Source organism: Rutilus rutilus (genome assembly GCF_951802725.1).
Source record: "Rutilus rutilus genome assembly, chromosome: 19".
In the NCBI taxonomy this organism is placed as follows: domain Eukaryota; kingdom Metazoa; phylum Chordata; class Actinopteri; order Cypriniformes; family Leuciscidae; genus Rutilus; species Rutilus rutilus.
In genome coordinates this window covers 9526874-9551222 of record NC_140232.1, presented here as the reverse complement: position 1 = coordinate 9551222, position 24349 = coordinate 9526874, and the positions used below count along the sequence as shown (strand labels likewise).

General features: G+C 38.2%; 1 protein-coding gene across 1 annotated transcript in view; it reads left to right on the top strand.

Moving 5' to 3' along the window:
- ogg1 (8-oxoguanine DNA glycosylase) overlaps positions 1-24134 on the top strand; it is a 50335-nt gene extending 26201 nt beyond the window's left edge. Inside the window, exon 9 of the mRNA XM_084388405.1 lies at positions 23950-24134. Coding sequence (XP_084244531.1) covers positions 23950-23990 — 41 coding nt within the window. The 3' untranslated portion in view covers positions 23991-24134. The remainder of the gene's footprint in view (positions 1-23949) is intronic.
- Positions 24135-24349: the final 215 nt, after the last annotated feature.

Sequence of the window (24349 nt, the reverse complement as noted above, 5' to 3'; positions counted from 1 at the left end):
CGTAGCGAATCGTGACTTTCGAACCTTAGCCCTCTCACCCCCTCCCCTTGTCGGGAATAAGTAAACTCAAACTTGTGTCCTCTTCTATATTACCAATGTTACCTTTGACAAGAAATGCCAGACAAGTAATTTGTTGAGGTCAGTTTGTAAAGAAGGACTACACGCCTGCGCACATATACAGTATATTCAAATGTGCATACCTAGGGACTAAACATGTAATACGCATGTGCACGCTATCAGCATTTTCACAGGTTTGCGTTTCTGAAGTTTGCGCAGAGATAACTTTTTTTTTTTCCAACATTTTTCAAGGCCTGCACCTTGGAACCTATTTCAAGGTTTGCGTTCTCGAGCCACCGGGCACTGTTGTTGTGCGACTGAGCGGGCCGGAGCCCGGGTTTTCAGTTTGAACGGTGTCGTGTTAGCAGCCCCTAAGTTAATAACTAATGATCTTTGCAACGGAAGTGAGTCAATCAAAACTAACTTTAGCTGGACAATAACTTTATTCTAGAGCTGCTGTAAAGCCAAAACAGTCTCTGTTACTAATTTCCTATCATCACTGTAAAGCTGCTTTGAAACAATCTATATTGTTAAAAGCACTCTATAAATGAAGGTGACTTGACTTGACAAGCAAACATCAGAGTGAGTGTGAGTTATCACCCAAATTAAACAAAAAGTAGTAAAATGCAAATCATCATTACAAATAATTGCATCATCACACAATCAGTGTGTCATTTCAGTGGGAATATAGTGACAACTGGCCACAAAACCAACAAAATGTTTTCTAAGATGACGCATCATGACAGCGCTCAGACCAAAGCACATTAGCGACAGACACTTCCACATCATAGACAGTGATCAGCGATCATGGAATCCATCACCACAGACAAGCAATGTTGATAATAAATCATATCATTAGTTTGTGGTCTGCCTTAGCAGTTTCACGGGCACCAGAATTTAGTGGGTCTCAAAGGTGGCACCAATTTAATATTGTGAGTTTTGGTCACACCATTTAAGGTTAGTGTAAATGTGTTAGATGACTCTTGGTCTGTGGGGCACCAGCTAAGGATTTTTGTATCTCGACAATAAAGTACAATCAATAATGATTTTTGAATAAATAAGAATTTTATAAATTGTTTATAAGAGAGTTTGCCACCTGAATTTTTTTTTAGATATTGTTAACTTTTAGAGGCTCTTACTGCATTATAAACACAAGAAAAACAGGTGTAATAAAATGAATGAGTAACTAACAACTACTAAATGAATAGATGATTGGATAAGGAAGTAAAGTGCATAAGACTGATAAATGCAAGTGATTGAGTTGAATGTTACAATGGCAGTTACACATTATCTTATGGAAAGATAAGCTGTTGTTTCTCTGCACTATAAGATGAAGACCTTATTCTGAATGAAACAAATAAATGTAATGATTATTTGTAATTAACTGACATCAGTGTGGGATAATTATGTAGTGAAACTACACTGCAAATATTGTCACGGATCTATGAAGGAGGACTCAAGTGCAGAACGACTGTTAACAGGTTTGACAAGACAGTTGACAGATGACAAGATGTGGTCTATTCGTTCTGTCAGAACGAGAGTCGCAGATCCAAACACAAGCAAGCAGTTTATTGTAGACAAACAGAAACAAGGGTTATACTCAAAACACCACGTATAGCAGGCGGGCAACCAGGATAAACAATCTCAGGAGAGGAAGAGTGACATGGATAAACCCAGCGTGGATGCCAACTGGAACTGGATGATGAAATTCCAAACGACCTCCAAAAATCTGGATAAACAGACGAGATTGAGGAAATAACTCCACAGGGAAACTCAGGTACAGGAACTGGGTGAGAGAGCACAGACAAGAGTGACGAATCGATACCAAACAATGTAGCACAACATCTAACAAACTGGCAACACATATAAAGGAAGCTAAGAACAACGGGAACAGGTGAGCACACTCAGACAAGGAACAGGTGAACACACTCATGTAAACGAGGACTCAAGGAGAGGAGAACATGAAGAACCGGTGACAACACTCAGACAAATGAGGACTCAACTAGACAAGGGGGCGTGGTACTGGGAAACAAGGAGGCAGGAACAGAGGAGCACATGGCCAACACAAACAAAGACAAAGCCATGTGTTTAAGCACAACACAAACATAGAGACATGAAACAAAGACAACACAGACAAAGCTGACAGGGCAGAACCCTGACAAATATAGACTAGCTCTGAAAATATGGGCCATTGCACGATGAACTAATCAGAGACAGGTTAGTCGTTGGTTTAAATTATACGACTGTTGGAGCGAATGTAGTTAGATAAAGATCTAACGTTGGAAAAAGCCATTGATATGGCAAGACAGACTGAAGCAGTGAAGCAGCAGCAGAGTAACCTGCGTAGTGAATGTGTTAATGCTAAACAATCTGATTTAAAATGTAAAAAACAATTTAAAAATATGGCCGCCATTTTGAATCTTTCGAAAAAGCTACTTTTTCGAACTCGTCCTAGACGGTTTGTCCGATTTGCACGAAAATTGAACCAGATCATCTTCAGGCAGTGCTGACCAAAAGTTATGGAATTCAAATTGATTCGTCAAACCGTTTTCGATAAACGCTCGAACAAATTTTACGTAGCGCTTGCAAAAACAGTCGTAGGGCTGTATCTCCGCAACGCTTTATTTGATTCAGACCAAACTTGGTACATGTCATTAAAAGCATGACCTGAGGCAACATGCTGCGTTTCCGCGCAGCGCCACCTACTGGTCCGGAGATATGAAAAATGGCTATTTTTGCTTATAACTTCTGAACAGTTTGTCCAAAAATCATAAATTTGGTCTTGTTAGGTTCAGGGCAACATGCCGATTCGACTGATATCCAATTTTACCAAATCGGCCATTTTGACTGCCGGCCATTTTGAATTTTGTGCTAAAATGCTGTATTTTAAGAATGCATGAACGAATTGTTACGAAACTTGGTATGGGTCATCAGCACGATGTCCTGAAGGAGCATGAGAAGTTTCGAAACAGCGCCACCTAGTGGTGATTTTTTTTTTCAAATGCTTATAACTTTGGGTGTGATCGACTTATTTTCACGAAACTCATCTCATTAGACTCCTGAATCGTTGCCGAGTCCCACGATACCAAACATGTTAGGTTTCACCTTACGGTTTGTGTAGCATTGTGATTTAGCGCTTAAAAAACATTAGGCGATATCTTTGAAACCGTTTGTCCGATCGAGACGAAACCACCGTCAGAAGTTTGGAATCATAGCTTGTTAACTCATCTGAAAAGCCCAAATGCGAAAATATTGATAGTAAGGGGTAGTAAAATCCATTCAAAGTCATGTGTCAGTCATTTTTTACGTGTTTTTTCATATAAATGTCTATAACTCCGAAGCGAATTGAGATATTTTCACCAAAATCGACACACATATGTATGGGCTCACTCTGAGGACACATAAAAAAAATGGTGGGACTGAGCCTCTTGGTGTTGCTATAACAGAACAAAACATGAAATTCCCATTGACTTCAATACAGTTTTGTGAAATAAAATGCTATACTAAACAAATGCATTGGTTTAATATTACGAAACTCAGAATGTGCCATGAGCACCATCCCCTGAAGGTACTCAAAATATTTCGAGACAGTGCCACCTAGTGGTCAAAAGTTATTTTTTTTTCCAAAAAGGCTAATAACTTTTGAATAAATCTAGCTATTGAAATGACACTGGTCTTAATAGATTCCCTGGGTCAAGCCGAGAACATAGATACCAAGTTTTCCTTATTTGGCTGAACTTCCATCTTGATTTTCAGTCAAAACCTACTTTTTCGAACTCCTCCTAGACCGTTTGTCCGATTTTCACCAAAATCGAATCGTATCATCTCCAGACTGTGCCGACTAAAAGATATGGAATTCGTGTCGATTGACGAAACCGTTTTCGTATAGCGCAGCAGCAAAGTTGAGGCATGATGCTAAAAGCACTATTCAGGCTTTATCTCTGCAATGCCATGACATATTGAGACCAAACTTTGTATGTGTCATTGTCTCCTCACTCTGACCACATCACATCAGTTTTGTAACTGCGCCACCTATTTGTCGAAAGTGATAATCAGTTAAATCATATTTTTAATTACTGTTTCTATGATTTTTCAGCCATTTCGTCTAAAATCCTCTTTAAATGTCTTTAATTGCTCATTGTTGCAGTTGATCTGACACTTTCAGCAATGTCTTGTCGTCTTATTCTGCTTGGCCCCGGTAATTGCTGCTTGCAGCTATATTTCACCCTATTGTCGTTAATGGCTCGACCCAGTAGCCCCAAGACGCACCTTTTGTCTTTAATGGCTCTTTGAGTCCCAGTATCACTCAGACTGATGGGATTAGCACACAAATGATTTGTCTATGCAATTTGCAATGCAATAGACTGTTATGCTGACTGAATTAGGATTGGCCAGACATTCAGTCTAGGGTGTTTTACCTAAACCTGTGTACTTCATTTGCATGCTTTGTTCAACCTCAATGTAAGTCCCTCCCTCTTGGAAGGTATATAACCTACAATGTATAATGTTTGAGTTAGACTTGGAAGAACACTACAGATGACACACAGCGAAGATCCAAATAAATCACTTCTGCTTATCCCAACGTCTCCTGGTCCTGCTTTGAAGAAAGAAAAACTTTACAACAGATGGTGCCCTGTGACCCGGATGGAGAAACTGAAACTCAACAAAAAATGAAATTTTCCAGACGGAATCTTGAAACTTCAAGCTCAAAGATCTGACAAAGATTGCCAGACTGAATCTTTCCAGCTTCCTCCAGATTGAAAACTTCAAGCTCCAAAAAGATCTCAAAGCCTGACTGAGTTCCAGACTGAATCTTGAAACTTCAAGCTCAAAGATCTCAACAAAGCTGACTGAGTTCCAGACGAATGTTTTCTGTACAACCAATGATTCGGTGAGTTTTCACTCCATTCAAAGAACCATTGCAGACCAGTACAAAATTTGTTTTTCCTCTGCGCGGTTCAGAGAAGTAGTTAACAAACATCTGTAGAGTTTGGTTAACTAAGTTACCCTCTAAAAGTTGGCTTTTAGAGATGAAAGATATCCTCTGCCAGTCAGGGAAGATTAATATTCCTGTCAGAAAACAATCTAATCCCAGCCATGTTGGAGCCATGACGGTAATTTAGATTGTCGAGTCTTGATTTACATATCTGAGTTTCAGAGTGTAAAAGCAAGAAGGAATGTGCATTGTGTGCAGGGAGAGACAGAATCATGATTCTAGCCCATTCGTTACACTTATCTATAAGGACTCACTTCACATTATTAACAGACCATCGTCCACTTACTACCATACTCCATCCTAACAAAGCAACTCCATCCATGGCTGCTGCAAGACTTCAGAGGTGGGCTCTTCTGCTAGCTGCACATAACTACACAATTCAATATAGAAGTACTACTGACCATGGGAATGCCGATGCATTATCGCAATTGCCACTGCCTGTACAACACAGAGACAGGAAAGATGCAGTGGACGCTTACCTCATAAAAAAAATGGATGCACTTCCAGTGTGTAGCAGCGACATCAGTAAAGGAACCAGAGCAGATCTGATCCTCTGTCGTGTGAAGGAGATGGTATCCACTGGATCATTTACATCTTCCAAAGACTCCAAAGAGGAGGAACTCTCACTGATGCAGGACTGTCTGATGTGGGGACAGCAAGTTATCGTTCCATCGAATCTGAGACAATGAGTTTTGGAGGATTTACACACAGGACACCTAGGTGTAGTAAAAATTAAGGCTTTAGCCCGTAGCTACATCTGGTGGCCAAATGTTGACTCACAAATTGAAGAAAAATCAGACACTTGCATATCCTGTCAACAAAAATCTCCATGTCTCTCACCTCTACATCCCTGGGCATGGCCAGAAGCTCCTTGGCAGCGAATTCACATCGATTTCGCTGGTCCATTTGAAGGACGAATGTTTCTGGTAGTTGTTGACGCACACTCAAAATGGCCAGAGGTTCATGTGATGGATTCGACAACCTCCTCCAAGACAATTCAAGTTCTGTGCGGTCTATTCAGTTGTTATGGTATACCTTACACCTTAGTTACAATGGCCCACAATTTACTTCAGAGGAGTTTGGATGTTTTCTGAAAATAAATGGTGTTAAACTTGTGCGTTCTGCACCATTCCACCCAGCCACCAACTGAGCGATTCGTTCAGACTTTTAAACATTCACTGAAAGCATCCAAAGAACCAGTACCATTACAGCAGAGATTAGACTCTTTCTTGTTACAGTACAGGAATACACCACATAGCACAACAAAAGAAACACCTGCTATGTTATTCTTGCATCGCAGATTGAGGACACGACTGGATCTACTGAAACCAAGTGTGAAACTGACTGTGGAGCAGGCACAAAAAGTTCAATGTTCTTACCGTGCCCTCCATGCAAAACACAGAGACTTCAATGTGGGCTATTCGGTGCTGGTCAGAAATTATCGACGGGGAGAGGAGAAGTGGAAAACCGGTACTTTTTCTTCTCAGTCGGGACCAGTGTCATACACGGTTCAGGTGGACAGTTCACAAAGCTGGAAAAGACATGTAGATCAAATGTTAGACTGTCATCCAGAAATTACAAAAAACACAGAACCACTGCCAGCAGAGAACAGTACATCACAAACACTGGATGATAAGGGACAAGAACTGCCTTTAACATCTAGGGCCCTATTTTAACGATCTGAAACGCAAGTATCAAGCGCGAAACTCAAGTAACTTTGTGGGCGGGTCTTGGGCGCTGTTGCTATTATACCGGCGGGCTAAATGACTCGGGTTGGTGGGTTGGTCTGAAGTAGCTTCATTATTCATAGGTGTGGTTTGGGCGTAATGTGAAATAAACCAATCAGAGCGACATCTCACATTCCCTTTAAGAGCAGGCACGCTTGTCCCATGGCGGATTGCTATTATAACGGCGGATTTGCCAGGCAGGCGCACGCCAGGAGCGGTTCACATCCGAGGAGACCGACGTTCTCGTCAGGGCCGTAAAAGACAGAGAAGTGACATTGTATGGGGATGGGAGAAACCCACCCAAATTAGCTTCGGTTAAACAGGCGTATAAAAATGTGGGTAAATGTGTAAGCTAGCTTTATGCCTATTTTTTCACATCTTCATGGACACAACAATGATTTCCCTCGTGTGTTTATATTTTTCCTTGTAATAATGTATGGTTTTCTAAAAATGAGAACTGCTGCGTCTGTGTGTAGATGAGAGAAGCAAAGTGCATGCGCGTTGTGCACACGCTACATTGATTATGGCCAAGCATGCACCCTTAAAATAGCATATGAATAACATGCGCAACGCGCCACTGACTTTAGACTAGGTTTTTCCTGGTCAGTGGCGGAATTGTTTTCTAAACCTGCAAAATAGCACCAGGGAACGTTTGCGCCGGAACACACCTCCTCTTTGCGCTGAACCACTCCCGGGAGCGCAAATGCATTTCCTAGTTTACCGACGTGCGTCTGTGGAGGGAAAAGTCCGCTGTGCGCGGGTGCAAAATAGAAATGATACATGCGTCGGTGTACAAAGTCAATTGCGCTGGGTGCAAGATAGGGCCCCTAATGACACCGAACCAAATGCTCTAGACCAGCATGTAACCAAGCTTGTTGAGCCAGCTACTGCTTCTTTCCCAAATGCGAGAAGATTTCCTGTTAGAACCCGTAAACCACCTAACAGACTTGATCTGTAAAATGTTTAACTGTTATATACACAGTTGAATGTGTTAAAAGTGTTACATACTTTTGGAGTGAGTAGTTAAGTTGACACGTCAGTTAGTATTGCTTGAGGGTGGGCTACTAATTTATGGCTCCTAACTGTTATTTCCTAAGATGAATGGATGTTATTATGTTAAAAAGCAAAAATACGGGGTAGACTGAATTAAGGAGGGAGAAGATGTAATGTATTTGAGTGATGTTCCAATACCTGATGGCCACTAGAGGGCACTCCTGTGCTGTTGGTTGTTGTTGTTGTTGCGGTGTGCCGAACAAACCAGTCTAAAACAGTGCAGTCATGTCTCCGGTTCCCCTCGTGTATATTCTGAAACACTACAGAATAATATATGTTATTATAGCATATTGATGCAGACATAACAGGTCACGCACATTCTAATATCAGTTTATGGTCAAGCAATATTGTTATGTTTAAAGACATTATGAAATTAAGATAATTTCTGTCTGTACTATGTTATGATTGTACTGTACAATTATACAATTGTTGATAATTCTGCAGTCTAAACATTTGACCTCAGGGTGTACGTTAACTGAATTAATTGAGAATCTCACATGAAAATCTGATAACATTTGCAATCTTCATCCACGCAGCTGATTTCTGTATTTTGTCTTTAAAGAATCAATGGTTTGTGGCATATAATTCAGGGTATTTCCCAGCTTCATTGAGTTTTTCTTTGTGTGTTGTGACCTGGTACCTCCAGTAAGTGGAGGTCACGACAAGCAAAAGTTTTTAATGATTTAATGAATGGAAAAATTGGCCAACAGGGCAAAATGAAAGATTAGAAAGGGTAACGTTTAGGCCTATTATATATATTGTCCTATATGTTTAGACTTTATTCAAGCAGTTAAACTATGAATGCAAAACTAAATGTAGCTTTCAGCACAGGGAGAAGTCACTATGTACATTAACGATGATTTGAAACAACTATAATGTACATTCAATATAAAACTATGTAAATGGCGCTCTGTGGCGTGGCAGGATTTTGAACAGCATCCTGAAATTTTGAAATGGCTCTGCTGGTGTGTGTACACTCATAGAAAATAATGTGTTCGATTTTTAAAGACGCATTGCGCTTCTCGTCCGGTGTGCGACCCCCTTTAAACACAAAGACTGAAGTACGTTGATTAGATCTGTATAATCTCGAACACAGGAGGATCCATAAAAAGAAGATTCTGAAGTTGGTGCAGAAGGTCTTGAAAATGGGGGGCACACGCTTGGTCATTGTTACTTTTGTTGTTTTAGAACTCCCCAAAATACCCTTTTTGAAGAACTTCCTTTGGATCTCTCTTTTTAGAGCTTCAGAGTTAGACTTACAACAATGTTGCAACAACTAATTGTTACGAACTTTGTCTCAAAGAGAACCTTTTATCCTACATGTGCAGAAGGGATTTGCAAATTGGAGCTATTCTGATCTAGTGTTGTCAGAGGTGGCCAAAGTATGGCGTCAAAATTTGTATCTGCCCTCGTCTGTTTGCACGTATAGCATGACAAATAATTAACTGCACTTGAAGCTTTTGTAAAATTACAAATGAAACACCATAATGAAGACGAACTGTATGTTGATGTGGAGGGAACGGCGTGGCATGGTAACGTAATGACGTGTGCCATTAATTGATCAGAACATGTTCTTTAACATGTAAAATGGTAAAAAGAAAGGAATATTCTAAAAGAAACTCATTTAAAAACCTTAATCAGAATATTGTCTTTTTTAGAATAAGGTCAATAATTAGATTACTGCTGTCCATGTAAACATAGTCTATATCTGAGGCCTTCAGAACATCACCAAATGAAAGCATATATGTTGAGGCAAATGAAGCCTCCTTGGAGTATTGACATCTTCAAATAGCCCTGAAATACACAACAAAGTTATCAACCAACAAAAATAATCCAGTTTTTCATGCAGTTTTTTTTCTCTCCTCTCTTCTCACTGCGGTATGAGAAAAGGCCAAGGAATATTAGTCTCTTCCGACAAAGGATTAAACCCTACTTAAAAGTTGTATTAAACTGAATCATGGATCTAACAAGAAACAAAAAATCATCCAAATCCAAACTCATCCAAATGATTACCAACAACATCTTTAAACATCTAAGAATGTTTTCCATTTTACACCCCAATATATATATAGATGTATTGAAATCTGGGCCCAGTTGTTTAAAAAGTTTAATCCGGATCAGAATTATCTAGATTTGGAAATCCCATGTTTTGCTATCCAGGATCAGGTAATCCTTTTTTTTTTTTTGTGACAGTCAAAATTGGATTAGATCACCCTGACCCAGATAGACACTTTTTTAGATGACCAAATCTGGATTACAAATGTGCCAAATGGGGTTACATTTTACAATGTAGGCTGCCAGCCATGTAATTTTTGAAGAGAGAAAAACCTACAGGTTACTGCTCTACAGGTTTATGGAAGTTCAAATCCATTTACTATCTATCTATCTATCTATCTATCTATCTATCTATCTATCTATCTATCTATCTATCTATCTATCTATCTATCTATCTATCTATCTATCTATCTATACCATATTTTCTGCATATAGGCAGTATAAAAACCATAAAATAATTAGACCACCATTTACTTTATTTCTATTATTGTTGCATTGAATTTATTACAACACTTTAATTTGTGAATTTTATAATAAAAAAACTGAACATGTAACATTGTCAGGCTTTTATTTGTGCCTAATGGATAAATCAATGGAGCTGCACTCTCAGATTCATGGCTGCTGTACATTTGACCTGCCACAAGGCACTGTTTTCGACACTCCTGATGCTTCGAATCTGTTCCCGAAACAATCAGAGAAAAGCTTCATAGCGTAGAGGCTTTATTTATCAATCCCTATACAGGGACATGGTGATGAAAAAAGGGAGAAAAATTATTTTGCATTCACTGTCAAAAGTCGTGTGTTCTCCCAAGGGAGCTTGCATTCATTCTGTCATGGCTATCTGTGAGAGGACCCAGATGCAGAATGAGCGGGGGTGATATTTATTGCCAATACACAGCACAAGGGTGAGGTATGAACATGGTCCAAACAGTAGGGCAGGGCAGACGACAGGAGAACAGGCAAGTTTACTGCTGAGACCATCCCCGGGTGACGATAGAAAGAGGAAGGACCAGATGGGATGACAATGATGATCAGGCAGCACCTCAAGGAACCAAAAGCTTGACACTAGGAGATGTAACTGAAGTCTAGCTGCCAGGCAGAGAGTGTCTAGCTGCCAGACAGAGAGTATCCGCAGCCAGGGAGGATACAGAAACCGTGCGGGAACCAAAACATGACAAGACTTGACAAGACAACAAGAGATAGCAAAGATAAAAAGACTAAAATAAAGGCTGATAAAGTTACTATGACTACAGAAACCAAAACAAGTGAGAAGAGGAAACTAGAAAAATAACTGGAGCTTACAAACAAGTTATGAATGCAACAAAATCAAAATAGAAAACAAAACAAAAACAACTTTGATGACCCAGAGTAAAAGTAAAGACTAAAACAGCAACAAAGAAATACTAGACCTAGTATCAAATACACTTGAACAGACAGGGAGTAACTGCACATATCTTTGTCAAACAAAACACACAAGTTCAGGCAAGCAAACACACATTGCAACATACCAACCCAGATATAAGGGAAAGAAGCACAATAAATAGGGAGCAGAGCATATGAGTATCATGTGAACACAATCAGGCAAACAAGGACTAAACAAGGGGGTGTGGTAACGGGAAAAAAGGAGGTGAGGCGACGAGAGAAGCACATTGACACAAATGAAGGCTATGTTCAAACTTTTTATATTTATAAAGGTATAATACCCAACATACACAAGGCAGGGTTCTTATATAATGACGGACTAAAAATATTATTGACAAATTGTACAATTTTTTCCCACATTTCCTCCACCATGTCACATTCATATAACATATGAACCATAGTACCATAGTTCCTATATCTTTGTTACACCGCCAGCATAATGCAGTATCTTAGTTTAATTCTAGCCAATCTGCTTGGAGTCCAGTAGCATCTGTTACATTTTTTATAATTTATCAACTGGGATTGAATTTCATGAACATTAGTATGCCATTTTGATACAACCTGCTTCCACGTTTCTTGATCACCCCCCCTCAAATCTCTTTCCCATGCCACTTTAAGACCAATTAAATTAGGTGCATTAGCACCTCTAATATAGGCGTAGAAAGCTGAGCCCATCCCCTTTTTTGTGACCGTTAGCAGCAGACAGAAGCTGTACATCCGTTGGTGGGTCAGGACCATTTTTAAGGGTTGCATGGAGACTATGTCTTATTTGGAGGTATTTCCAAAAGTCAGTGTTCGATAGTTTGTAAGTTTGTTTTAAGTGATTAAATGAGACCACATGTCACCCTCATACCTAAATACCATATTCCCTTATTAGCCTACTGTATCCAGCAGAAAGCCCTCCTAGCTATTCGTAATTTGGTGTTGTGCCACACGAGGCTCTAGTTGTTAGCCAAGGGTTTGTTTTGAATGTTGGTGACACAATTTCCAGCTTTCCCTAGTAAATTTAAGAACTGGATTTTGGTCTGGTATTGATCGGGCAAGCTGTGTCAAGAAGGCCTCTGCTGGAAAGGGGGCAATTAGTTATTTTTCAATATGCACCCAAGCAGGAGCTTCATTGAGTGTCATATTGTTTTTAGCCAGCTGTGAGAGCGAGAAGGACCAATGATACCAGTCAATTCTGGGAAGAGAGAGCCCGCCTAAACCTTTAGCAGAATACAATTTAGTACGATTAAAAAGGGGTCTCTTCCTCTGCCAGATGAAGAATTCTACATATTTATTGTATTCCTTCAGAAGGGATGATGTTAGTACAAGGGGAAGCATGTATGATAAATAACATTTTAGGTACAATTATCATTTTAGCTAAATTAATTCGACCCAAAATGGACATTGTAAGTTTACTCCAGTTCTGTAACAAATTTTGGATATCCTGAATAATTGGTTGAAAGTTAATCTGCATTATTCTCTCCAATATTGGTACAAGTTTAATTCCCAAATAAACCATGCCTGATGAGACCCATCTAAATGGCCACTGGTCCCCTGTTATCCTATGACAATTCTTAGACAAGGGCATTACTTCTGTCATTTATGGATTACTGGAGACAAGTAAGATGTAATCAGCATATAGAAGTACCTTATGCTCCTGCTGGCCCGCTATGATACCTTTAATATCTGGATTATTATATATTGCAATAGCTAATGGCTCTAAGACCAGTGCAAAAATAAGAGGGGAAAGGGGACACCCTTGTTTTGTGCCCCTATGTAGCTCAAACCGCAATGACACTATACCGTTACATAGTAACGATGCCACTGGTTCAGTGTACAGTAAGTTTACCCATTTAGTAAATAATGGTCCGAAACCAAATCTTTTACGTTTTTGAAATAAGAAGCCCCATTCAACTCTGTCAAAGGCCTTCTCCGTGTCTAGGGAGAAGGCCATGACAGGGTCAATGTTATTTCTAGAGCTCCACATAAGGTGTAATAATCGTCTCATATTGTCTGCTGAAGACCAAGCCCTGATGAAACCAACCTGGTCAGGATGTATAATAGTAGGTAGTAGTTTATCTTTTCTTTTTGCAAGTATTTTGGCTAATATCTTCCCATCAACATTACCAAGTGAAAGGGGTCTGTAGCTTGCACACTGATGTAGAGGTCTGTAGCTTGCACACTTTCCCTTTTTTTATGAATGAGAGTGGTTATGTTGGTTCTCATACTCTCTGGAAGCTTACCCTTTACCAGAGCATTTTGAAAGACATAATGCAATTTAGGAGCTAACACCTCTGAAAACCTTTTATAGAAACCAGAGGGAAAGCCATCCTCCCCGGGGGCACGACCTGGTTTGAGGTCCTGTATGGCACCCTTAAGCTCTTCTAATGTGATGTCATTTTCTAACGAGTCACTATCTTGTGTGGATACCCTTACGAAAAAAAAAGTATACTTCAAGTTCATTTTATGAAGTATACTTGAGTAATGTTCAAGTATATTTTTAAGTATACTTTATGTAGTAAGTATACTAATGTCAATATGTACTAGTAGTAAACTTGTAAGTGTACTATTTTAATACCGCTTGGGACTAAATTGCCCCACTTGAAGTATATAAAAGTATATGTTTAAGTGTACTATAAGTGTAACAGTAGTCAACTTTAAGTGCACAACTAGTTCATAATTATGTTTCTCATTTGTACTGCAAGTGAACTTATGGGTATACTAGTAGTTTACTATTTTAATACTTGTAGCAACTTTGAAGTATACTCTCAGTAAACTACTAGTTTAGTAGTTTTATACTACAAGTTTTCTTTAAGTGAACTTAACATCATACTTATAGTTTACCATTTATATTATTTTTGCTCTTTTAGTGTACTCTCAGTAAACTACTAGTTTAGTAGTTTTATACCGCAAGTATATTAGAAAGTTTTCTTTTAGTGTACTCTCAGTAAACTAATAGTTTAGTAGTTTTATACTACAAGTTTTCTTTAAGTGAACTTAACATTATACTTATAGTTTACTATTTATATACAATTTTTGCACTTGCAGTAGGCCTATACTAATATGTTCAAATGTTATTTTTTATACTTGAAATATACCTTTAACTGTACTTTAATTTTAAAAACCTTTTATTAGCGTCATGCATCCTTTTTTTATCAACACTTGAATGTCTGTAAGTTTCATAAAGAAAGGCAACATTTTAAACAAAATCACATTTTTGTCAAAGACTATGTGTTGATCAGATTCAGAACGATGATCAAACACCGATGGAGTAAATCGAGTCCGACACCCCCACAGCTTCAGTCGTTTTCTCTTAATGGGTTACGCTTCATTTGGAAACATTAAGCAGTTTTGATTTACAAGCTGTTTAATGTTTGATGATCACATTATTTTACATTTGAGTGAGCAATCTTCTATCACTTGTTTCAGCTTCTTCTTCTCCTGTGTTTTGATCCGGAGATTCTGTACTAGAAGATGTGTCATAGCGCCCCCTACCGTATACCAGTGAAAACATGGATAGCTGGAAAATTCAGTCAATGGTGGGGAAAAGTTTAATTAAAGTAAATTCCTATGTACACCAGTGGACTAGCCTACACAAAAATTCAGATACGCAGAATTAGAAACATATCTGTTTTATATCGATATATACCGATGTAAAAAAAGTATATTTAATAGGATACTCGATCAAAAGAGTTAACACAACTACAAGCCAAGTATACTTTGAGTAATTTAACTTTTAAGTATATCTCGATCAAAAGATTGGGTAACACTTTATATTACGACCCGCAAACAACTGCGTAAGTAAACCGAAATTACGGTGTACGTTTCTGTAATTATAGTGTACTTCCGTGTAGGTATAAGGGAACAATATGTTAAGTTTTGGGTAATAAAGGGGTAACAAGCAGATATACAACCTGCAAAGAATTTCGTAAGTAAACCGAAATTACGGTGTACGTTTCTGTAATTATAGTGTACCTCCGTGTAGGTATAAGGGAACAATATGTTAAGTTTTGGGTAATAAAGGGGTACAACCAGATATACAAGCAAATTATTTATAATGTAATAATTTTAAAACTAACAGGTACCTATTCTGTTAATATATTCCAGGCAAAAATTGTACGTCTGTTGTATATAAAAGTTTTCTACTGTTCCTATAGTGCCACAGCCCTCAGGAGTCCCCAGTGGAAGTTAATAAAAAGAAGAGCAAGACAAGAAAGAAGAAGAAAAGCAAGAGAAGCAAATAAAGGAGGGGGGGGGGTATAATGTGTTACTTTGTTGTTTGAGTATACTGTAGAAAAGACAATGTTTTATTAAGATGAAAAAGTGTTTTGACATTTTTTTGTAAAATAAAAGTCAGAAATTAAATGGGATCCTTTATTGTATATTTACTGCACTTACCCTGTAACTACACAGAACAAGGGGGTAACAAGCGCCACTTTAATTTACAGCCCGCAGGAGTTACACTTACCCTGTAACTACACAGAACAAGGGGGTAACAAGCGCCACTTTAATTTACAGCCCGCAGGAGTTACACTTACCCTGTAAATACACAGTTGAAACGGGTAACAAACACTACTATGTAACAATACGAAACAACACTATTTGCACAGTAATTAAAGAGAAAGGTACTCTTATTCAAAAAACAAAACAAAAAAACTTTTAATTACACAGTATATTTGCCCTGACATTTAAGTGTCATTGCAATACAATGTGAAGTTTAATTTATAACCCACAGATGTCAAAATTACCCTGTAACTACATTGCACAAGAACATATTTTGCCAGAAATGTGATAACAACTTTTATATACAACAGATGTACAATTTTTGCCTGGAATATATTAACAGAATAGGTACCTGTTAGTTTTAAAATAATTACATTATAAATAATTTGCTTGTATATCTGGTTGTACCCCTTTATTACCCAAAACTTATATTGTTCCCTTATACCTAAACGGAGGTACACTATAATTACAGAAACGTACACCGTAATTTCGGTTTACTTACGAAGTTCTTTGCAGGTAGTATATCTGCTTGTTACCCCTTTATTACCCAAAACTTAATTATTGTTTCCTTATACCTACACGGAAGTACACTATAATTACAGAAACGTACACCGTAATTTCGGTTTACTTACGCAGTTGTTTGCGGGTCGTAATATAAAGTGTTACCAAAGATTGAGTACAAGTATAGGCCAAATATACTTGGACTTTTCTCTCAGTATAAGTCAAGTACACTTAAGTGGAATTAAGTATATTTTTGAGAAGTATATAAAATGTAGACTGAAAGTATGCTTTCTTCTTTTTAGTTGAAAAGAAGTATACTAATAGAACACTTGAATAAACTTATTTTCCATGCTTATTTTATTTACTCTATAAGCTATTCCACCCGAAAGTTTGTTACTATATAAAGCTGAACATGTTAGTTTATACGACAGTGTGTAATATTATGTTTTTAAAAAAGTGTTTAATAAGCTACTCAATCAAAATAGTAAACACAAGTACAAGCCAAGAATACTTAGAATACTTAATTATACTTTTAAGTATATCTCGATCAACAAGTAGAGGCCAAATATACTTTGACTTTTCTGTCAGTATAAGTCAAGTATACTTAAGTGGAATTTGAAGTATATTTCTGAGAAGTACATAGAGTATATTTCTGAGAAGTATATAAAAAGTAGACTGAAAGTATACTTTCTTATTTTTAGTTTAAAAGAAGTATACTAATAGCACACTTGAATAAACTTCTTTTTCATAAGGGTAGACATGGAATCAGTAGGGAAGAGAAGAATCGGTCGTACTGTTCTACAGTTACTTCCCCTTGCGATGTATATAAATCTTGGAAAAAAATTATTTAAAAGCCTTATTAATTTCCCTGGCCTCTGTAGTCAGTTTATTTTTGTCATCAAAAATAGAAGGAATTAAGTTTTGAGTATTAAGCTGTTTTACTCTATGGGCTAATTATTTACCTACTCTCTCACCTTTTTCATAATAATTTTGTTTTGTGCAAAATGGAGCAAATTCAGTTTTTTTCTGTATTATGTAATTTAGTTCCAATTTCAAACTGTTTAAATTATTAAGGGTTACTGGGTCTGGATGATGAATATGTTGTTTTTTCAGGGTCCTAATCTTTTCTTCTAATTTAACTAGTTTTTCACGTTCCAGGGGTCTCATTTATAAAACTGTGCGTAGGAACCTTACTAAAAGTGTACGTGCGCCCGAAAGCCAAAAATGGCGTACGCAAAAAAATATTCAGACTAATAAAACCTTTCGTACGCCAGAACCTGCGCAGAATTCACTTTATAAATCCCAGTCAGCGGAAAATTGTGCACATATGCGTCTCCACCCCGAAATAACCATATATGGAGCTTACAACGCCTAGTTTTACTATGCAGATCCTCATCTGCATATCATTTGCATATGATTATTCATCCACGTGATAACGTTTAACGGTACAAGACACATTACATTAATAAAAATCATGTAGTTGCCTATCCTTGCCTTGTTTTTGAATACATAAATCAAATAGTGTAAAATACATTTCAGAGAAAGTTTTTCTCAATCTTTTCCACTGGCTGAATTGTATTTTTAATTGATTTATATTTTAATGGAAACAGATAGGCCTTGGCCATTATTTGCATGAAACTATTTTCTCAGACAATCTGGTATTATCATGATAAGCAATTATCTCTGTGGTTAAAACATTAAAACACAACACGCCACAGGAAAAGTGTTCAAAAACATTGCATCCACAACAAATATTTCTATTGATTGAATTTGAATATAAAAAATATTGTAACTTCTCAGTAATGATTTCATGTTTAAGTGTTTAACTCCATTAATTTGAATGGCATATTTAATCTAAATGTTTATATCAGAAGTAAAACATAGTTTAAATCATTATTTTATTTATTTAAACTGTTATTTGCGTCAGTTTCACTAAACAGCCCAACGCGTTCGCTGGCGCGGTCATTTAAGAAGGGATGGATATTTGCTTCAAGTGATAGGCTTGGTGAGTGAAATTATATTTGTATTATCTTTCTGTATATGTTTAATTTTCTTTAGATTTTCTGTCTAAAAGTGACCAAAAAGACACTTAACTCCAGCTCACCATCGGTGTCGCCAAACTGCAAAAAATCACAACTTATGCGTTGGAAGTGGCGTACGCACATTTTCAGCCCCGTTTTGTGCGTACGCCACTTCCGACGCATAAGTTGTGATTTATAAAAACAAACTTGATGGGAAAATTTGCGCACCTGCACGAAAAACTCTGACCCACGCGTACGAACATTTTGGAGATGGAGCAGTTTGGCGACACCGATGGTGAGCTGGAGTTAAGTGTCTTTTTGGTCACTTTTAGACAGAAAATCGAAAGAAAATTTATATCTAAAATCTATAGCCACGTTTATAAATGAGACCCCAGGCATTTACTTAGCGAGCAGTGTTGGATAAGCCGAAGCCTTAAAAGCATCCCATGTTATACCAGGATCAGGGACAGAGCCGTCATTGAAAAGTCAGTATTCATCTATTGCCGCTTGTATAAAGGAACATGAGGTCTCACTTTGCAATAGTGAATTGTTAAAGCGCCATCTTGTGTTTTTTTTTAATAGTTCGATGTGGTAAAGACCACATATACTGGGGCATGATCTGAGAGAACAATATTCCCAATTGAAGCAGATTGAACCTGACTCACCAACTGTTTTGAGATTAGAATATAATCAATCCTTGAGTATGACCCATGAGGATTGTAAAAGAATGTAAAATCTTTCTCTTGAGGATGAAGTGTACGTCATATATCTATTAAGCCACACATTGACTCTGGGGCAGTCTGTTCTGTGGTCAGGACACTTAGGCAAGCATAAGACGTTAGCAAGGATTGCAAGTCGGTTCAGTTGGCCCAAGATACAGCGGGGGAAATAAGTATTGAACACGTCATCATTTTTCTCAGTAAATATATTTCCAAAGGTGCTATAGACATGAAATTTTCACCAGATGTTGGTAACAACCCAGGTAAGCCATACATACAAAGAAACAAACAAAAATAAGTTCAGAAATTAAGTTATGTGTAATAATGTGAAATGACACAGGGAAAAAGTATTGAACACATGAAGAAAGGGAGGCGCAAAAAAGCATGGAAAGCCAAGACAACTGCTGAAACCTTACAGTAATTAAAAAGCAATCCAGCCCCCTGTCAGTGGAAATTAATAACAGCTGGTTCAGTCCCAAATGATGGCCTACAAAAAGGTCTCATTGCCAAGGTGTCACACAAGACACATCTCATGATGGGTAAAAGCAAAGAGCTGTCTCAAGACCTTCGCAACCTAATTGTTGCAAAACATAATGATGGCATTGGTTATAGGCGCCATTCTAAGCTTCTGAATGGTCCAATGAGCACTTTTGGGGCCATAATACGGAAGTGGAAAGACAATAATTTCACCATAAATTTGCCTTGACCAGTGCTCCTCGCAAGATTTCTGATAGAGGAGTGAAAAGAATAATACATTTAACATTCAGTAAATGCACAGCTAAACAGATGTGTTTTGAGTCTGGATTTGAATGTGACTACTGTAGGAGCACATCTGATCTCTTCTGGAAGGTGGTTCCAGCTGTGGCTGGCATAGTAGCTAAAAGCGGACTCCCCTTGTTTAGAGTGAACCCTTGGTATTTCTAGCTGATGTGATCCTAATGATCTGAGTGATCTGTTAGGTTTATATTTAGTGAGCATATCTGCAATGTATTTAGGTCCTAGGCCATTGAGTGATTTATATAACAGTAAGAATACTTTAAAATCAATCCTAAATGTAACTGGGAGCCAATGTAAAGACCTGAGGATTGGTGTGATCTGTTCATATTTTCTGGTTCTGCTCAGAATCCTGGCAGCAGCGTTCTGTATGAGCTGCAACTATCTTATGGTCTTTTTGGGAAGGCCAGTGAGGAGTCCATTACAGTAACCCACCCTGCTGGTAATGAAAGCATGAACAAGTTTTTCTAAGTCTTGTCTGGAAACGAAGCATCTAATTCTTGTAATATTTTTGAGATGATAGGATGCTGATTTAGTTACTACTGAAACTAATGCCTGAATCCAGAATCACACAGAGATTCCTAACTTGATTTTTAGTTGTTTGAGCCCTAGCATCAAGGTATTCGTTCACCTTGAGAACTTCATTTTTGTTTCCAAACGTAATGACTTCAGTTTTGTCTTTGTTTAACTGAAGAAAGTTTTGCCACATCCAGCTGTTGACTTCATCATTGCATTGGCACAGGGAGTCAATGGGGCTGTAATCGTTTTATATATATATATATATATATATATATATATATATAATTAATTTTAATGGTTTATAATTAATTATAATTATTTTAATTATTTTTAGAATTGACTGTAGCAGAATCAATAGTACAATTATTTAATCAATGAACAGAAAGCAGAATCAATTATTAATTCTAGGAAATATATTATCTTCCTGGCCAAAAAAGAATAACCTTTTCCAACTAAAGTAAAGGAAGTTCTAGCAGGGTAATAGCATAGGTATCGCTAGATCAAGATATTTAAGTGACTTCGATATGTGGCAAACACAGAGACAATAAAGCGTCGATATAATGGTTTAATAAATGAAACAAGGGTAGGCTACACACACAACTAAACTAAGCAAAGATTGTATACAGAATCAAGAAAGTAAAGAAAAGTGAAGAAAGAGAGAGAGAAGAAAAGAGAATGGCAATATTACAATCAGTTAACCACAACCTACGAGAAACATCAGAGAATCAGGGTCAACTTAAAGGGGCACAATAACTTAGAAACGTATCTAAAGGCTGCGAACAGGTACTTGCATTGACTTCGGTTGCTGAACAAGTCCAGATGCAGGAGATTCTTGAGATTCTTGATGATTTCGCCTGGAGTGTGCTGAAGTGTTCGTTTGGGTTCTTGGGGTGGTCCACGTTGAATCCAAAGAAAATAACTTGGTCCCAAGTTGAATCCAAAGAAGTTAACTTGAAGATGAAGTTGCCGGAAGAAGACAGGAGAATGTTGTCTCAAAGAGATTGAGCCAAGATCTGAACTAATCAGATACTCTTAAAGGTCCTATCAGTTCACACCCATTTGTTGAGGTGACCAATCAAAGATGACCGGACATGCATAAAACACAGGAGAAATACTATAAACATTTGGGAAAGTTTGTGGGTAAGAATGGAGTAAATGTCCTTTGGAGTTTATCTCTATAGTCTTTAACCAAATGGCTAGTGCAGTCTGGACTCTTGTGCTGTCTTTGAGGGTGGAAGACACAGTCTCTTGCTCAGATCGTTCAGGAGAGCAGAGGTGATAAAGGCCTTTGAAGAGAACTGGTTTGAGGGCCGATGACAACAGGGGAGAGGGGGAAGGTTTTATGAGGCCTAGAGCATTTTGGATTAAGTCCATTTGTTACAGGGCTAAGTAGATATGTGTGTCATCTGCATAGCTGTGGTAAGCAATTTGGTTCTTTTTCATTATTTGGCTCAGTGGGAGCATGTACAGGTTGAACAGGAGTGGCGCAAGAATTGAGCCTTGAGGGACTCCGCATGTCATGGATGTCCAATCAGACTTATGGTCACCTATACTCACACAATAACCTCTCCCTCCTAAGTATGACCTGAACCATTTTAGGACTATCCCAGAAAGCCCGACCCAGTTTTCCAGCCTGTCAAGAAATATGTTATGATCGACAGTGTCAAATGCAGCACTGAGGTCGGGTAGTACCAGAATTGATGTTTTGCCTGTATCACTATTTAACTGAATATCGTTTATTATCTTTATGAGCTCTGTGCTGTGATGTGATCGGAAACCATACTGAAAATTGTCAAAGTATCCATTTGAGATTAAGAAGTTGTTCAGCTGATTAAAGACAACTTTTCCAATGATTAAAGACAACATTTTCAATGATCTTACCTATGAAAGGAAGATTTGAGATTGGTCTGTAATTTCTCAATATGTTGCTATCCAGAATGTTATTTTTCAGGGGCCTGTTTCAGAAAGGAGGTTAAAGGGATACTTCAGGATTTAGCATTGAGCTTTGTATTAGTAGAAAACCTGTAGTATTTTCGAATTACCGTGCTTTCTACCCTCATATCCCCCTGAGACGAGAGATTTATGTATTTTTTTGTCTGGAAAAAATCCTCAGATGATGCAAAAATCGTCATTTTGCGTCATCTGAGGATTTTTTGGCCAGAGGCTAAAGACTACAGCCAGTAGAAGGAGCTCATTCCGCATGTTTTCAACCCGCCCATAGAGGGTGGGATCTCACTCACAGAATGTACACAGTGTCAGTCGTCTTTCTTTGGAAGTTAAGCTAGCAGGCTCTTGTTCTGTGGAGAAAGCTGAGTAGTAGGAGAAAGCTGAGTAGTAGGGGTTACCATCCTCTTTTCCCCGGACATGTCCGGCCGTCGAGATCGTCCAAAATGTCCGGGATTTGGCTTTTGCTTTCTGCAGTCGCCATTCATTGTTTACATGCACACCTTTGTTTCAATCTAACTGAATTCATTCCGATTGGTGAATCTGAATGTAGTGTTTACATGAACGCTAAACAAGTGATCGGTTGATGTGCGTTTTAACATTGCTAAGAAAATTCCCGCTCCTCCGTGAGAGATACGAGACCGGTGCGTCTTTGAGAACAGGGCGACCTGCTCATCGGTAATCACGCCACCGGCCTCTCATCGTTCTCCCGCGCCCCTCAGTCTCATCCTGCTCGCCACAGTAAACATAATGAATGGCGACTGTAGAACGCAAAAGCCGAATCCCGGACATTTTGGGCGATCTCGAAATCCCGGGGAGACTCACTAGTAGCTAAGCCTTGTTGTTCAACTCATAGACATAATATATACATAGACGCCCTATTGGCCGCTGGAGCGTACGTCAACGGCGCCGCCATTTTGCGGGGGGCAACATTCCTATTTCTCTCATAACGGGAGTTGAGAAAAATGCCTGCTTCATGTGCTGCTTGGGGCTGTACAAATCGCCGCACTATCGAAACCAGGTCTCGGGGGATTACTTTTCACAAGTAAGACTGAACATTTGTTTCTGGCTGTATTTGGTCGTTATATAATTAGTAATAGTAACGTAGTTGGCCACCGGAGTTAACGTTACTGCGATGCCGCTAGTTACCTTTGCTGTGAAAGTTGAGACATGAGTTGACATGATTTATAGTATAGTTTTAGCTTATATTATGTTTTATATTATAAAGTAAATTTCCTGAAAATTTAAAAAATCATCTATATTTTCTTAAAAAACGACTTTTATGACATGTACTCGTTTCGGGTAGGCGACTGACATATTGTGAATCTTACTGTAACGTTAGTTAGTTAGTTAGTTAGCTAGATAGTTGGCTAGCTCACTTTTCTCACACACTGAAGGTTTCCCAAAGACAAAGAGTTGAGGAGAGAGTGGGAAGTAGCTACACGAAGGCAAGGTTTTTCCGCAAGCGATTTCTCTGTGTTATGCAGTGAGCACTTCAAGTCGGATCACTTTGACAAAACAGGTCAGACTGTCAGGATTAGGGATGGAGCTAAACCATCAGTCTTCAGTTTCCCGACTCATCTACAAAGAGTAGGTTTTTCATCACTAGATTATAAGGATTTAATAGCTTGCCATTAAATGGTTATTTGTTTATATTTGTATTTCCTTTTTAGCCCGTTGCAACCAGGACTACACAAGCCTCAATAAAAGCTGAGGAAAGCCTGTTAGTGGACTGTTCTCAGCATTTACAAGAGACTGATCCTCCTCTGCCTAATGCTGTGAGTATTTGTTCTAGTTAAACCCAGAAGAGCTGTGAGCATTATGGCCCTGTTTATATTCAAACCTCTCTGTCTCCCACCAAAAATGACATTTTGATGAAAACGAATAACAATTTTGTCACAATTTACTTCCATCACATCAATTAAAGAGGAAAGCACTCACATTTTCAATCAGACAGTCACATCAGGTATATAACAAAAGAACAAATTTGGGTGAATTATAAAACAATACATACATATAACAGTACACTTTGTATGCCTGTTGCATATGTATGTGTATGTATGTCTGTGTATG